At 45.5% G+C, this 17,091-nt stretch overlaps 1 protein-coding gene across 1 annotated transcript in view; it reads right to left on the minus strand.

Annotated features, from left to right (window-relative positions):
• Positions 1 to 1,515: 1,515 nt before the first annotated feature.
• LOC119372528 (conserved oligomeric Golgi complex subunit 5) overlaps positions 1,516 to 17,091 on the minus strand; it is a 43,074-nt gene continuing 27,498 nt past the window's right edge. The window contains exons 15-19 of the mRNA XM_037643008.2: positions 14,020 to 14,151; positions 9,147 to 9,315; positions 7,908 to 8,051; positions 6,304 to 6,383; positions 1,516 to 1,751 (exon numbers count right to left, since the gene is read on the minus strand). Of these exons, the coding sequence (XP_037498936.1) occupies positions 1,634 to 1,751; positions 6,304 to 6,383; positions 7,908 to 8,051; positions 9,147 to 9,315; positions 14,020 to 14,151 (643 nt within the window). The 3' untranslated portion in view covers positions 1,516 to 1,633. The remainder of the gene's footprint in view (positions 1,752 to 6,303; positions 6,384 to 7,907; positions 8,052 to 9,146; positions 9,316 to 14,019; positions 14,152 to 17,091) is intronic.

Raw genomic sequence — 17,091 nt, forward strand, 5'->3', positions numbered from 1 at the left:
ATAAAAAGAAAATAAATAGGCATTATGATCAAAACTTACAGCATTGCAAAAGCTTATCCCATGAAGGATTTTCATTTTTTGCTATTTATAGTGTTCGGGCTATCTGGCGTCGATTTCACATTTTCCTGTGCCTGTAAATAATCGCCTGCAAACGGACTATTTGGCGTAGCAACACATGTGCAGAAGCTCCGCCCACGTAGCTTTGGCTGTGCTGCCACAGAAAGTTGTCGCCAGGTGTAAGCGTTCAGTGTACAGCGTGCGAATGACACTAGCAGCGAAGTGCACTCCCTCAAAGTGCACTTAATAATAATTGTTGGGGTTTTACGTTCCAGAACCACAATATGATTATGAGAGACCAGGGGCGTAGGCAGAAATTTTTTTCAGGCGGGGCACCTCCTTGATTTGAAGTGGGGGCCGGGGCAGGCAGATGTGGTCAAGTGTCATTTTGGGCTCTGTATGCCATAGCAAAATATATTTTGGGGTGGGCACGGGCCCGGTGCGAACCAGCCCTCTGAGACAGTCAGGGTGGACATGTTGACTTTTCACGCCACTTGATTTGGTCCGCTTGATGGCTTGATGATCAAATTGACCGCCAGAAGCAGTGAGCTAGGTGACGTCTATAATGCATTTTTAAGTCTCGCTACCAGATACATGACTTCCAAGATCTGTATTTTAAACACAGCATCTATGACGCATTGGGGCACTAAAAATTGGTTTTGATGCATTCAACGAAAGCACGGATTAGTTTTTGTTGCCCGGAGTCATCCTGTTTGCGGAGCCAACAGCTTCACCAGCCGTAACTAAAGTCCCTTTAGCCGTAACAGCGCTAGATTTGTTGTGGAGATTTGCGCGCAGTGACACCGCCGAAAGCCACATGACACTTCAAATGCTTGGGAAACCCAATTGTGTCCTTCTCATCACTCCTCTAATTTCTCTTCTTTTTTCGTTTCTTGGCTCTTACGTTTCCTGGCTCTTACATTTTATTTCTGCCGTGAAAAATGCATCAGCAGGGTTCTACTCTAGCATTCTTCCTAAAAGCAAACACCAAATTACAGCTGCACCCTCAAATTCAAGCGTTACTGTGAAAAGGAACAGTATATGTGCAACGGTACTGCCTGGAATGTCTTTTTTATTCATTTAGCAGTTCTTGGAAAATTTTCACCTACCACTTATCTCTAACAGTAAAAATACTTACTGCCATGATCATCCTAATTCCTTTTTCTATACACACAGTTGGTGAAGTACATAATCACAATACTATGTACAGGGACAGTCACTGAAACAAACACACACCCGCACCAAAATGTAAGAACTCTGTTAACTAAAACTAAGCAAAGGTCCCACCCACTGCCTCTCGGTTACAATGTACTTTGAATATCTGACCCACCCAGGTACAATTTCTTTATTTCTCTTCTATTCTAAAATTTCCCTTTCAAATTTTCTTCAACCACAAACGGTGCTTGCCCACCCCATAAATACATTAACTGCTGGGAGTTTCCCTGCTACGAGAAACAGTATCAATAACACCTTTATTTTGCTAACAAAGCACAAGTTCCCCTGAACGGATCTGAGCTGTACAACACCTTCACGAGGATTCAATCTAAGAGTCACTCCCAGTGGGAACGAAGCGGTATCAGGCCCTTTCCTGGGCCATGGCCTTCTCGAGGATTTCCTTCATGATGGGGTAGACCGGTGCAAACTCCTTGCCCTGCCGTTGGCGCACGGTCTGCACGTACGACTCCATTGCACCACTGCAACACAACGCAGATTTACATATGACTGTCCATGTTCAATGAAGTTCAATGATGTCTCTACAGCTGCAGTATGACAGAAACAAAAAACATGCAAGGGCTTCAGCAAACGACAGTCAACACTAGTCAACTTGCATTTCAAGATGCATGTGGCTTCGTTGTTCATGATGCAGGGCCCGTATTCCCAAAAGGCGACAATCGCAAAAGTATCGCCTTTGGTGCGCGATGACTGGCTATTGGGCAAACCGGAAAAGTTAGGGCGCCATCTCGTAATTTCGCCGACGTCAATTTTGCGTCATGCTGCTCGACGGTGCTCTCGACATATTTGCAATAAACGAAGGCACCGTTAACCGTCGGTTCGTGGTGAAGTCTAGCATTTCAGTGACGTAGGCGGTAGCTTCTAGTATTCAATCCTCGGTGGATATACGCAGCATTTTTTACGCTGAAGCTTTCATCGAGCATTACCTTGGGGTGTTATCAGCACTCGTTCTTTGCCAGCGCGTCTTTTTTCGTGGTTTGAACGTCCCAGGAAAATGAACCGTGCGTTGCTCGCGTGGCTTATCGCAAGCCGGCAACATGTTGAGATCTTGAGACGATGTCGCTGCAGCGGCACGCTACAGCTGAACTCTCCGAGTACGCCGTGTTAAACTCTCAACGAAAATACGTTTCACGCAAAGTTGCATTCCTGAAATATTATACTGTGCATTAAATAATCGAGCAAAAAAACGTTGAAAGCACTTTCAACACGTCTTATACTTCAAGTAGCCACAGCCAAGCCAGCCAAGCCTGGCCACTGCGTAGAAGCAGCAGCACACGCTCGAAAACGCCGCACTCGGGTTGCTCTGCGCTTTTACAGTGCGCTCACTCCTGTGTTGTGGGACATTCGTACTACCAACGGCCAGTTGCAACAATGACGTCACAGGCAAGTCTTTTTTTTACTTATTGAACGCATCAAATTCTACGTCACCAAACGCGATACTATCGCCTTTTGCGATCGTTTGAGAATACGGGCCCAGTATACAGTACGTTGCCATCAGCTTAAAACACTGCAATGTGTTTTTAAAAGCGTGTTTCGGTTCCTAGTGTACCCCGACATCACGAGACAGTATGAGCTTCTCATCACATGCTAGCACAAGATATTGTGTCGTTTCCAGGGCCACTCCATTCCCTGGCACCGTTGGTGATGCACAAGCGGCCATTTTGAATGTTTTTAAAGAGGCACAAGCACCAGTTTTCATTATTTTGGTACCTGACATCATCTCAACTACCTAGCTATACTGGAGCATAAGGTCACCAGAATTGGTACTGTAGCCTGACGTCACAATAGAGTCGATGTCAGTAGGTGCACCATGCTAAGATCAACTTTAAAGGGGCCCTGCAACACTTTTGCAAGCAATCATCAAATTACTTCATTAAAGGAGTTTATTAAAGGAATTACTTCATTAAAGGAGTCAAGTACGAGCGGAGAGTACAGGGATTTGTCCCACGCTTTAAGCGGTTTCTCTCTCCTTTTTATACCGAGGAGCGCACTGAAAGCTACCCTGGGGAGAATGACGAGGAGGCAAGAAGCTTCGTCCATTCGTCAGCGTGTGTCACGACCTTGAGCACTTTCTCTTCCTTCTTTTTCTTCGAATGCGCAGCTTACTTTAAATGTGAATGCGAGCACGTCGCGGCAGCCATGGTAACTAAGCTGCTCATGACGCTCAAATCAGCCAATGGCCGTGGACTTTTGGGTTTAAAACGCGGTCATTATGGGTATACCGTATATACTTGCATAATGATCGCACTTTTTTTTCAAAAAAATTGACGCCAACTTCGGGGTGCGATCATTACGCGGGGTAAATTTTCCGTGAAACAATATTCTGAGCACCGAAAACGCAAAGAAGTCGCTAATCTGAATTCTTACGATAGCTATCATGAACATAACCAAAAATAAAAGTAGAGTAAGGCTTACCTTTGTAATAAAATGCACGCATTACGCAGGAGCTACATGCATGGAACACTGCCCTTTTATTTTTGAACTCTCTGACCCCCTAACGTTCATTCTGAGTCCGAAGCGTCACTGGCGTCAGTGTCGTCGCCGCACGATTCCCTGTCGGAATCGGCAGTGTCTTCACTGTCCCACAGACGGTCATCTTCTGTCCCGTTGAGCGCGTTGGAAATGCCAGTCTTCTTAAAGCTCTTGACGACCACCTCGTCAGAAATGGTACTCCACGCTTCGAGAATCCATGAGCAGAGGACTTCCACGGAGGGTCTCCTGATTTTGCCACTTGGCGTGAAATCGTGGTCGCCCGCCGCCATCCACTCTGCATACAGCCTCCGGACGTTGTCCTTGAACGGTTTGTTCAGTGACACGTCCAGAGGCTGTAGCAGCGAAGTTAGACCCCCAGGGATCACTGCGATTTCCGTGCGCCGCTCCTTCAGCTCGGTACGGACACTGTCAACGAGATGGCCCCGAAAGCTGTCCAGCACAAGAAGTGAAGGAAGCAGAAGCGCTCCTGCTCTTCGCCCCCAAACCGTCTTGACCCAATCGACTATGAGGTCTGCCGTCATCCACCCTTTTGCTTGAGCGCGGATGTGGATGCCACGGGGAAAGTTTCCCTTTGGAATTGTTTTCCGCTTCAGAATCACATACGGCGGCAGCTTCCGCCCGTCTGCCATCACTGCGAGCATCACGGTGCACCGCTGCTTCTCCGCACCACACGTTTTCACGAGCACACTTCGAGCACCTTTCTCGTTCACAGTAGTGCTTCGAGGCATGTCAAACGTCAACGGCGTTTGGTCGGCGTTGCCTATCTGTGACAGCAGGAAACCGTTCTTCTGGCGTATCCTCGTGACGAACCTGTGAAAATCGATCACTTTGTCTTCGTACGCGGATGGAAGTCGCTGGCACAACGACGTCCGCCGCCTCAGCGACAGTCCATTCCGCCGCATGAAGCGTGTCGTCCAGCCGGAACTGGCGCGGAAGTCCTTTGTGGCTATTCCCAGCCTCCGGGAAACCGTGCGCGCCTGCGTCCGTACCATGTCTAACGACACGGCACAACCGTCTTTGCGCATGTCCCTCACGTATTCGAGGAGTGCCTTTTCGATGTCAGGGAACTTGCCCGTTTTGGGTCCGCGGAAAGCCCGGCGCGTGCTGTTCGTAGCCATGGGCTTCTCGCGCTGTTTTTTCCAATATCGGATCCGGATTTCGTCGACGCCGAAATGTCTGCCGGCAGCGCGGTTTCCGTGCTCTAGCGCGTAATCAAGCGCCTTCAGCTTGAACGCGGCAGTAAAGCTCGCATACCGCCCCATGGTGAAACGGCGCTTCAACAGACGATCACAAAGCACAGCCAAAAAAACGTGGTGTCAGGTGACGCCGTGACGGGCGGCTGGGATGGCGGCGACACGGCTTTTTCAGGAATTGTGGGAATGCGTCGGCAGCTTGTTGCTGCGGGATGACAACAGGTCGACCAACAGGCGGCCGCCGCTGTAACAGTGCGAGATAGCAAAACAAACATGGCGGCCCACAGAGCGAAGCGACCGCATTTTTTTTTTCTTCTTATCGTCAGTCATGGTGGTTGTGAGTACGTCACGCGCGTCAAGACAGTCTCTTCTGTCTAAATAAGGAATGCTTTCATTTAAATCAGTAAATTTACGGCATTAGCGTAGTGATGCCTGCTTTCAGATGACAGAAACAAAGATGGGCGCGTTCAGCTGCCACAGACATAAAACACATGGCGGGCATTCAGTGAAAACTGCGGCATTTGCCTTTACTGCAATCCTAAATGGCGCGTTTCCGCCAACGGTGGGCAAAAATTACGAATATGTTTGGTGCGTGCAGTTCACTTGGCGAGTTTGGAAGAGTTATTAACGCAACATTCGACAGATGATAAACGCGATGATCATCGGCTAGACTTGGCACACGACATATCGACGCGGCAAGTTCGGGGTGTGATCATTACGCGGGGAAAAAAAAAAAATCGAATTTAGACGACAAAATTTAGGGGTGCGATCATTACGCGAGTAAATACGGTATGACATCATTTGTCGAGAGAAGAGTGGGTGATTTCTTGCTGAATTTGAAAATTAATTTCAAATCCCAGGCTGCGTGCTGCGCTATAATGCTTGGCTCACATGTTCTCAGGAGCCTCGACTACCGATCAGCAGTACTTTCTGACCATGTTCAAAAACTGTTGCAGTGCCATTTTAATGTCAAAACAAAATATCTTATCAGCATTTACTGAGCTTCACACTTGCTCAGTGCCGTCTCTGTACTTAGTAGATTTGTCAGTCAGAGTAAACAGCTTCGAAAATTCGCATCGGTAACCTTTTAAAAATTATTCGTCATGCACAAAATAAAACTAGAAGTGCATATACTTCTCAGGGAGTATAAGTAAGCAAGTGCTTGTGCATTTTTACCACACAGCTGGGATCGAAGACGCATCATGAAGCACCACAGCATGTACGGGCCTAGTTGAATGCACATTCTGGTTTCACAAGCATCAACACAGATGCTGATACCGATTATCGGCACTTCAAAACACCCTCCTCTGTAAGCGGGCGAACTCACCGCACTAAGACTAGCCGCTCCTTCTCGGACGTGTGCTCATCAAGCCACTTCGAATAGCGACTGCGGGACCATGACGCCGCCTGTAACAATAAGCAATGATCGAAGAATGTTGATAGTTGGGCGAGTTGGTACATGATTGCAGATGAAAAAACTAGCAAGGAACAGCGGGCACAAAAAAAATAAGGCAACAGGACGAAGCTGGATGGCGACAGGACCAGCTTCATCCTGTTGCCTTTTTTTTTTCTGTGTCCTTTGTTCTTTGCTGGTTTTTTCATCAAGTGATCGAAACCCCAGTAAACGTGTGCTAGGCATCAGTGTAAGATGCATCAGGCATCTCAATACACTGGCTTGAACGTGGAAAATTTTAAAGTGCGGTCTCCAGCATAATGGGCATCTGAGCTAGAGATCATGGGTTCAAATACTCAGGAAAACTTGTTTAAAGTATATTGTGTTATTATTATTTGTTTTTCCTCACTTCTTTTTTTTTTTAAGGTTTATGGTCTCTGCTACTGCGGAAAGAAAACCTGCGCACACACGCACTTCTTCCATGCTTTTTACTCATAGCGAGGCTTTCAATGCTTCGGCATTAAAATGGCAAGAATCTTGTGCACAAGAATAGCAGCTTCGTTTAGACAGCAGGAACCATGCTCAGGATTCTTTCATGAGTACCATCCATGATGAGTCATTGCTGTAGTGACCCTCTTGTCATAGCAGCAATTGTCCCAGCATTGTCCCAGCGTTATCATTACTGTCTCTTGGCAGTAATAGTGATGCCTCAGGTACCAGCAACAGCAGTGTCTCGGAGGCTATGCTTTTGCAACTAGCAGGCAACAAAAACTCAGCATGCCTGCCTTGTTATGCCAAATATCGAAACAGAGAGGAAAAACATCTTCAGGACTGTCGACCCTGCATGAGATGACATTGCCAATCCTATAAATCATCAAGATTGTGGCTTACATACAATAAGTTCTAAAGATACTTTCTGGAGGATTTTCTTTTAAGTTCTGGTTCAGCATTTACACAGTTTCTGCCATTACATGAGTACATGCGATATTAAAGAAATGTTCATAGTTGTAAATATCCTATATTTAATTGAAAGAAAAACTATTATATTGTATATTAAAAATTTTCTAACACTCGAACACAGATAGTAATGTGACATATTGCTTATCTGTTTTCTTTTTCTTTTTTTGTGGACATGTCTTTGTGTAAGACAATATTTTTAGTTGTTTTCATTTTCTGTAGCTGCTTAATTAGTTGCTTTTATATTTTGTATAATACTAATATATATTTTCACACGCTATTATACCTTGTTTTTTAGTACAGTTTGCATTCGTGAGTTCAGTAGCATCTCCTGCACTAATTGATGTCTTACCTCGTTAAGGCATTATCGTACATTTACCTCAATTATGTCCTTGCTGTACTGCCCCCCTTAGATAATGCCCCACAAGGCAAGGTACTGATAAATCAACAAATTAGGAGGAACCACTAGTTCCTCCTAATTTATCGAAAAGAATACCACCTTCTGATATTCACACTCTAATCCACTCTGCCGCGCTACTAGTCAAACCACACAGGAAGTCGATACTGCAGGTGGCACACACCTCGTACGGTGAGCGAAGTTCAGGTGGTGCCTTGGCAAACAGGAAATGTAGCATCAACGAATGAGGCACCACGTCACCCAGCATGGGGGACTGGGCCACGTGTTGGGGACTCTGGAAGAGCAGAGGACGCAGAGCCCGGAGCACCTGCACACACATTTGGTAACATCAGGCCTTGTAGTGACTGCCAAAATAAAGAAAATCATTTACCATATCTGACAATGCATATTTCAAGTACCGCACTGCCCTCAGGTTTCATTCCAGATGAAAGACTCACTGGCTACGATTCACCAGTTGCCGTATGTACAAGAAGTAATTAATTAAATGAAACTGTAACTAGACTGACATATGAAGCAGCATTTGAAGTTGGGAATAAAGCACCAATTCAAGAAGTAAGCAAACTCTATTGAACCACGAAAGACTCGATAAAGAAATGACAGCAGACGAAAGTGACTAACTCAAGATCAAAAATAGAATTTATCGAGCTGACAAATCTGACCTATAAAAAAAAAGAAAGAAATATCAGTGACATCAGGAATTATAATGTCAAAGAGATGGAGGCAGCAGTAAGGAGGCATTATTAAAATGGCCAAAAGGAAACTTTAGGAAAGACCAAAAGGTATGCACTAAAATATAAGCAAGCCAAACTTACCAGCAGTTTCAATTACATAATGGAGCTAGCAGAAAGCTTCTAGTACAAGAAAATGTACAGTTCAAGGATAAGTCATCCATCCTCAATTGAAACCAAAGCAGAACAAGAGACTGAAGTTCCATGAGTAACTAGGACAGATGATGTTAAAAAGGCCATATGAGGTATGTCCCGCAGAAAAGGCATAACAGCCTATTGAATTTGTTTACATGTTAATTAGTAAATTTTAGCTAATTACCAAGCAGCTAGTACAATTTCAGCATCTATGGATGTCCACTGCACCTCAAAGCTTACTTTCAAACATATTTTCTAAGTCTGTTACATGAAACAATTTGTACATAAAAATTTATTCCTCGGCATATTCTAAACTTGTGTCACTTAGATAGGTGCGGTTTAGTTTGTTACTAAATAGGCACGGTGCGGTTTCCGAGTACACTGATGATCTTCATAAAGCGGAGTGCAGGCCAAGACAAGTTGCTGTCAAATCACTCATTCTCTCTATCTCAATCTCTCTTTTGTACAAAATTTCTATAAATAACATAAAAAAACACCAATAGCATTTGTGCAAACGTTGCACAGTACACACAGCCCACCTTGTAGGGACGCCCCAAGTCGGCCAGAGGTTGGCCCAGCGGTGCCAGCGCCATTTCCATGTGGGCGAAATCGGCGGCCAGCCGCATTTTGCCACCCTCGGCCAGCGGCCGAACCAAGCTCGCATGCCGCACGAGCAGCTCCAAGGCACGTGACGCCAGGTCCCGCAACCTGCGAAGAATTTTGATGCCCCTTTCTGTGCTGCTAACCTTCCTTCACTATTACTGCCATAGACATTTTTAACAGTTGCACATCCCACTTACTTGCTCTTGCATCTCTCGATCAAAAGTAATGGTCCCAAGATGTTTCAGTTATTGAACATGTTTCTCATGCCACAGCTGATATGCTCAAAGCAGGCCATTACGAGCTCAAACATCTCACTTAAGTGATAAAGACAATTGCCAAAATGAACAAGTATACTACAGCAGTTCAAATATTGATTAACCCCAGAAAAGAATGCTGCACTAACACCAACACGAAAACAACAGTTTCTTTTGTGAACTAGTACAGTCAAACATTGATACTATAATGAACCTTGATTTAAAGGAAATTGCAATGTAAAGAAATATTCAAATTTCCGGATATAAGCTCTACTGAAAGGCACTGTATCCTTTTCCCATAATTTAGTGAAGTAAGTTTTGTGCCATAGTTGAATGAAACCAAGACACCTGAGAAGTGTACCAGAAGGCCTTTTGAGTGAAGAAATATAAGTGAAGGACTCAAACCTCGATATAACGAATACGGATATAACGAACTATCGGTTATAACGAAGTAAATGAAGAATAGTCTCGTCATAGCTACAGTGTTACAAATAAACGTTTATAACGAATTTTCGGTATAACGAAGTTATTTTCGTGGCAGATGTGACTTTGTTATAATGAGGTTTGAATGTATTATCGGGCATGGCTGTGGCAATTCGAGCCTTTTGATACAACAGAAGACATGCATTGTTTTTTTTAACTAACTGACTGATGATTTGACGGTACCTAAGGACTCTGAAAAATCTGACGCTGACTGCATACTTTATGCCTGGGAACTGGTTACAGAATGATTACATGTTGTGCATACACCTGCAGCAATTTTGTGAAACAGGTACTCTGGTAAGTTTCTTCAAGGCATGGGCAAATATTTGAGCATTTAGAATATTCAAACGAATATCATAGTATTTTAATTCTTTTTGCCACGAATTTAAAATATTTGAAGTATCCAAGATGAACAACTAGGCGCATTTTACCGTATGCAACCTGCCTGACAAGGTGGTTTCACTACAGCATGGGGCAGCTATGCCGTGAAACCACCTTTCCAGAAGAAATCCGCAATGCCGCGAAGCAATACTTCGAAGCTAAATGCACATATTAGCTGCACACTGATTATTATTATTTTTAAAGTCTAACAGTGTGTTATGCAGGCTTAAATGGGCTAAGTATAGCAAATTTTAAAAGGTGACATATTTTACCACTTATAAACTACACCCTACTACTATTTAAATCCTACTACTATTGGAATTGGTTTCCACTTCACTTGTAACAAAAAAAAATGGTATTCACACAAGCCTATAGTCGGACCCAACCTGAGAAGTCTGGAGACGTCCCACCCAGACGGCCGAAGCACAGCAGCCGATCACCTCCACCACTGAAAAAATACTAGTCCTGCTCATGCACTTGGCAATGTTCTTCGAAGGCGGGGTCACCAGCCGTTCGGCTTATGACATCAGCCAGGAGTGCATGCCCATTGGTGCAGGCTTGTGTGCATACGCCTTTGAGGAGGAAAATGCCGTGGACTTCTAAAGTTGTATCGGACTATAGTTCCAATTCTTAAAAATATTGTGCAAGTTAGCCTAGTCATGATAAAAAGGCTCACTTTTCCTTATAATATGTGACATACACTACTCAGACCATTTGTAACATAACGGCTTACAGCGCAGTACCGGCTATAGCGCAGTTTTTTCTGACTTCCGTTTACTCTCCCATAGAACCGCTTATTGTGCAGTGCCCTGAGATGAAAGACCGGTTATAATGCGGCTGCCAGAAAATTCTCAGAGAAGCGAAGAGCGAGTGGGCCTCTCAGCGGAGGTGCGCCAGCCGGTGAGAGAGCAACGGCAGTGTTAATAAAGAGGAGAGGACACGGAATAAGCGAACAAGGAGCGTTGGTGGGGGGAGGGGGAGGTTGCGAAGGCGACGGAGAAGCCTTTGCCCCCTTGGCTTCGACCGCTTGTCATGGGCGCTCCACTCCGAGCGGACGCCCGCGTCCACATCAAGTGCGCGGTACCGCTGTTCGGCTTTTAGGTTTTCTGTTGGGAGAATACTTGCATCGTCGTAGAGTGCAGATATTGAGCATGCGACCTCGATTGGCCTGCAAGTGAAAATGCTTTAAGACATGATCGAGCTTTCGCCTTTACCACCAACACACGGACTAACAAGCTTGGAAGACTTTTTCAGGATAGTTGCCGTGCTATTCTACTGACCAGCGAACCAAAACTTCCGTTTCACGCGTGCTGCCCTCAGTTTAGTTCGGGAGCGTGATCTCTTTTACACCCTATCTCCGTGTTGTCTTGGGCAAGCTTACTTACATCTCACGCGTGCTGCCCTCAGTTTAGTTCGGGAGCGTGATCTCTTTTACACCCTATCTCCGTGTTGTCTTGGGCAAGCTTACTTACATCTTCAACGAAAATGGGAGCAGGCATGCGCAGCACTCGAGTGGTGGTTTGTGGTCACTACTGTTTTCAACATCGTGCATGAGCCCGGAAAATCCAAACCTGCGGAATTTCAATTGCTGTTCGATGTATACTTTGTGTGCAGTGTGGTACCGCGGTGAGGTTTGCGTAGATGAGGAGGTCCAAATCGATTTGTCGGGGACTTTCGGCTATGGCGCATTTCACCCCCCCCCCCCCCCGCAATCGTTATGTCAGCGCTGCCGGTCCATGGACGTTAAAGGGACACTAAAGGCAAATATTAGGTCGACGTTGATTGTTGAAATAGCGTCCAGAAACCTTGTAGTGCTACTTTTATGCCAAGGAAGTGCTTATTTTGAAATAAAATCACGTTGTAGTGGTCCGCATCGCGTTAGCGCACTTCAAATCACCCGTCTGAAATCAGACTTTCATAAGTCACTGCTGCCGTGCCCAACGTTGCCCGCCTTTACTGCGCAGCCGCCGACACTAGTAGCAGCAGAGCGAAAGTAGCGGGACACACAGCAGCAACAACGGCCATCGAAGCTCGGACTTTCTGTTAGAGCAACTTTCACGAGCGCGCAAAACACACGCGGCAGTACGCGATCCCGAAACTACCACTGAGACATGACCGCGTGAGCGAAGCAGGGCGCCGGGCGAAGGGCAGTTCGGTGAAAACAGAACCTTTGAACCACGCGCGCCGTTCCCCATGGCAACACCACAGAGGTTCTTTTTTCCATGAATCAAACGGAAACGAACAAACAGCATTTTATTACGTCTTTTTACGCACGGAAGGTTCTTTTTTTATTGCTGCTAGTTTGATTACTGGTGATTTATTGTAGGCAGACTCTCATACGTCATCGGGATCACTTCGAAAATGTCCCACTCGTGGCGCTCATCATGTGATACATTTAGCTTAATTTCTCGGTAAGTAGGGCACTGCTGTCGATAATATTGCCGTTTTAGAAGTTGTCATACACTGAGCTGACATAAATTGTTATTTGCCTTTAGTGTCCCTTTAACCGTTCAACATTTGCAAGTTCAAGCGGATGCAAACTTACACCCAAGTCACGTGCCTCGATTGTCAAAATCGCGCGGCTGCCTGTTGGTCGCATTTTGCACATGTGAAACCTTTCAAAAATGATGTTTTGGTTACAGTGTAGCACCGCTTATAGTGCGGGTATTCGCGACTCCGATGACTTATGTTATAAGTGGTCTATGCTTATTTGAACAAATCAATTCAACATTTTTTGGCCAAATCACTATTTGCTTTGAATTCCACTTGAACTTAAGAGGGTGTTGAGGCGAGCTCGTTGGTACGGATCCATTAGAATGCAGCGCTTAATGAACACAAACACATGGGGTGAGAACGAGGACGGGCGCTCGCTGCGTCAAGAACAAGCACGGTAGCAATTTAGCTATCCATTGCGCAGACTGTGGGTGCGCTCCGCTGCTGAAAAAAGCCAAAGCGTTGCGCCGATACGAGGACAATCTGGCACGTGAAATATTTGAAAAGTACACCATGATGTGCAAAGGCGCGGGTTGTGTCAGTGCCCCTTCACTAACCCTTACAGACAAGGAATTCCGATATCTCAGGCAATAATCAGAAGCATCTTGGTATAATGTCATTGTCACACCCATGCGCATCACTCCTCTTCCTTCCATGGTTCCCCTCCCTTCTTTTTCTCGCCCTCTTTATATATGTGAACGCACAATAAACCATTTGAACCTCTAGTTAACTATTCGCCCATCTCTGGTTTCTTCCCATTCCCAGTTTCAGCTTATGTCAGCACATTCAAACACTTTTCGTTAATGACAATTTGTGAAGAGATGCCTTCTGCTGCGAGGGGCATTGTGTGCCTTACATAAGTATATGGGTGCATTAGAGCAATGGCGATGGCGTCTCCACAGCGTTAGGCAGACGATTGCCCGGGCCGTGGCAGGTCGCCCTAAATCTTCCTTGTCAGGACTGAGTGCACCACAAACCTCTTCCCTCCTTTGCCATCTATCCTCCACCCAATACACAAAAAAGAGCTGTGGAACACTGCCCTCCGCGACGGACCTCCCGAGGTTTCCCGAGCCATAATAAAACGGGCTCGACACATCGCCAGAATCATCCTAGGGACACCAGACTAGGGGTTCCTCCCCCGCTCCTCGCTCAATTCCAATATTAATAATAATAAAGATGTTTTACTCTCCACACTCACCCCTGAGTGACAGCAGCAGCGGGTGGCCACGAGGAGAAGAAGTCGTTCTGGCAGTGCAAGAGGAACTGCTGCAGCTCACGCATGTACAGCGAGCAGGGGGCATCGGGGGCAGCCATACGGTCCACAGCAGGGCTGCAGAGAACAAGGGACAATCAACAAGGGGGTCGACATTGATTCTGACCACCTGTAATACCCTTATCATGCAGCTATTAGGATTTTTTGCAAGACTGCTTGTGACACAACCTCAAAAAATCGCCAGGCCTGCGTGAAACATGCAGCACAGTTAAAGGCCAACTGCAACGAAATTTGACTTGGACAGAATTCGCTCGGAATGCGTTGTATATGTTGGGTAAGTAATGATAATCACAGTGAAAAATCTTGCAGTCGCGTATTTCATTTATAATCGGTGCTCTAATTGTCAGTTAGCAGACGACGCGGAGCCCTAGCGGTGTGCCCGGGGAAATCGGACAGAAACGGAAATGACGTAAATCACAGTCCACGGCCGATGTGAGCAGAACTCTCTGCAGCCGCATCCCTTCCTTTTCTGCGTCGCGCTATTTTGCAGGACGAAATGCAGGGCCGTAGGCTGCTGGAAGACGTATGTTACGGACGGGACTAGCTTTCACGCTTTTCCGAAACACGTAAAGCTCCAATAGCTGCGGGTTATCGCGGTGAGGTGAAAGGAATGGGAGCTATCGAAGAGTGTGGTACTTTACGCGGCGCACTTCAAAGACAACGACTTTATGTACAACCGGTCTCTTTTCGCCCAAATACTGTTGAAACTGAAAAGAATGTTGAATCCTGACGAAGTGCCTTCAATATTCAGCCACTGCAAACCCAGCAGCGGGAAGCTCCGACCAGTGTATGGAGAAGCACCGGCGACAAGAGGTATTCGTATTAGACAGCTTTAGTATAGCCTAAGATGCTTGTGTCAGCGTGTTTCGCACGCTAAAATATAGCGTGACGCTATTCTAAAGACATTAGTATAACGTAAAGCCAGTAAAACGACGCCCCGCGAAGCGCTAGACTAGCTGCGCCATCTATGCGCGAGTAATGAAAGCGCCAAAAGCTGATCGGCTCGCTTTTAGTTGCTAGTAGTCAAAGCAGCAAAGTTCGACAGAAATGTAGTCGTGCTCGGTTCAAAGAAATTCAAACACGTAAACGTATTTTAAGAAAACAAATTGTGTTATATTAGGTTTAATGTGTTAGGTTTTGGGTGCAGTCAGACAAGTGTTTACAGAAATGCAGGGACGCTTTCGGTAGAAAAGGGGCTGTGCCAAACCCAGCATCGATATAGAAAACAACGCTGTCTTACCGTCCGTGGTCTATCAACGAAGCGAGAATACCCGATGTGTAAACCACCAGCATCATTTATTGTGAACCAGTGAGTTCTCCAAGACAGCAGGGCGAGACGATTGGTGCGAAGTGGGCAGCCGATGCTTAGAAAAAGAGTTTTATCGCATGTATCCGTGTTTCCTTCACGGTGGATGTTTACATACTTTGTTTTTTTCGTCACCATTTAAAAAGAAAACTCTGTGGCGCGGCTGCGAACCGAATACTTCGGAGCGCAGAGCAGACGATTCGCCTGCATAGGTCGGTCAGTCGGGCTGCAGTCTGCGTCACTTCCGGTCAGTTGTAATGGCGTCGTTTTTCTAGTTTCGGTATCAAAAATTGCGGTGCTGGCGGGTTTTTTTCCGAGGTAATCACTTGCATTTCGAAGCTGAAATTTGGCAGGTAGCATTATCCCCGGCTAGACCGCCTATAAATCGGCTTTTTGAGGTGTGCGAAATTTCGTTGCAGTTGGCCTTTAACAGTGAAAGCTGGAAGAGTGGCCTTTCTAGAGCCCGTTGTAAACTCTGCTGGGGCAACTAATACACTCAAACCTCATTATAACAAAGTCACATCTGCCACGAAGATAACTTCATTATATCCGAAAATTCGTGATAAACATTTATTTTTAACACTGTATCTATGACAAGACTATTCTTCATTTACTTCGTTATAACTGATAATTCGTTATATCCATGTTCGTTATATCGAGGTTTGAGTGTACAGTGGACTCTCAGTAAATGGAAATCTGTTAAATTGAATTGCTGCTTAAATGGAACAACTGCCTTTAGTATTATTGGTTTCATACCTGAATGTTTCAACCCAGTTCATCTCTCAGTAAACGAAACTCTTGTTAAACGGAACATATTTTCCTGGTCCCTTCAGGTTCCGTTTAATGAGAGTCTACTGTATACAAGTACACCACAAGGTACCCACTATGCCATAAATCCTAATTTTTTTGAAATAGAGAAGCACCGACTATGTCATTATTCGTCATTCTGTGGAGAAGCGTTGTACTCGCTACACATCTGTAAGGCAACATGTGCACTTTGTGCTGTGGCTGATGATGAAGAATTTTGGCTGAGCCCTATGTAATGGGTCGGAAGCATTCAGTGACCCACTCGTTGTGCAGTTCGCATTGTGTGATGCCTGGTTGTTATTTTACTCTTCCAGCCCGCTATATTACATATGTTAACGTGATTCTTTGCCCGACATGACGCCTGTATAGGGTCTTTTTGCAAAGGAGTTTCAAGCACCGGCATGACTCTGTGGTAGAATAATGGTCTGCCACGTAGAGGGCCCGGGTTGAAATCCCGTCCGATCCTGGATATCTTTCTTCATTTCGTTTCAGCTATTTTAGTCTACCCTCACATACACTCGCAGGCTTCCAGCTTTGCAGTCCAACGGTTTTTTCACAGCATGAAACTGGCTGACTTTTTTGTTTTATATGAATTATTACAGGAATGTGCTATGCAGCAGTTAAAGTGTGCGACCGGAGTACATCACTGTTGTCTAGTACACCACGGAAGTTACACAATTTTTTAAACAATAACAGATGCATGCCTGCATCAACGCTCGCTGTTGCTGATTGTGTTCAGCCAGCTCAGTAATATTATCTGGGGTTTAACATCCCAAAACCATGATATGATTATGAGAGACGCCGTAGTGGAGGGCTCCGGAAATTTAGACCACCTGGGGTTCTTTAACGTGCATCTTAAATCTAAGTACACGGGCCTCAAACAA

The sequence above is a fragment of the Rhipicephalus sanguineus genome, chromosome 10 (genome assembly GCF_013339695.2).
Source record: "Rhipicephalus sanguineus isolate Rsan-2018 chromosome 10, BIME_Rsan_1.4, whole genome shotgun sequence".
Lineage (NCBI taxonomy): Eukaryota > Metazoa > Arthropoda > Arachnida > Ixodida > Ixodidae > Rhipicephalus > Rhipicephalus sanguineus.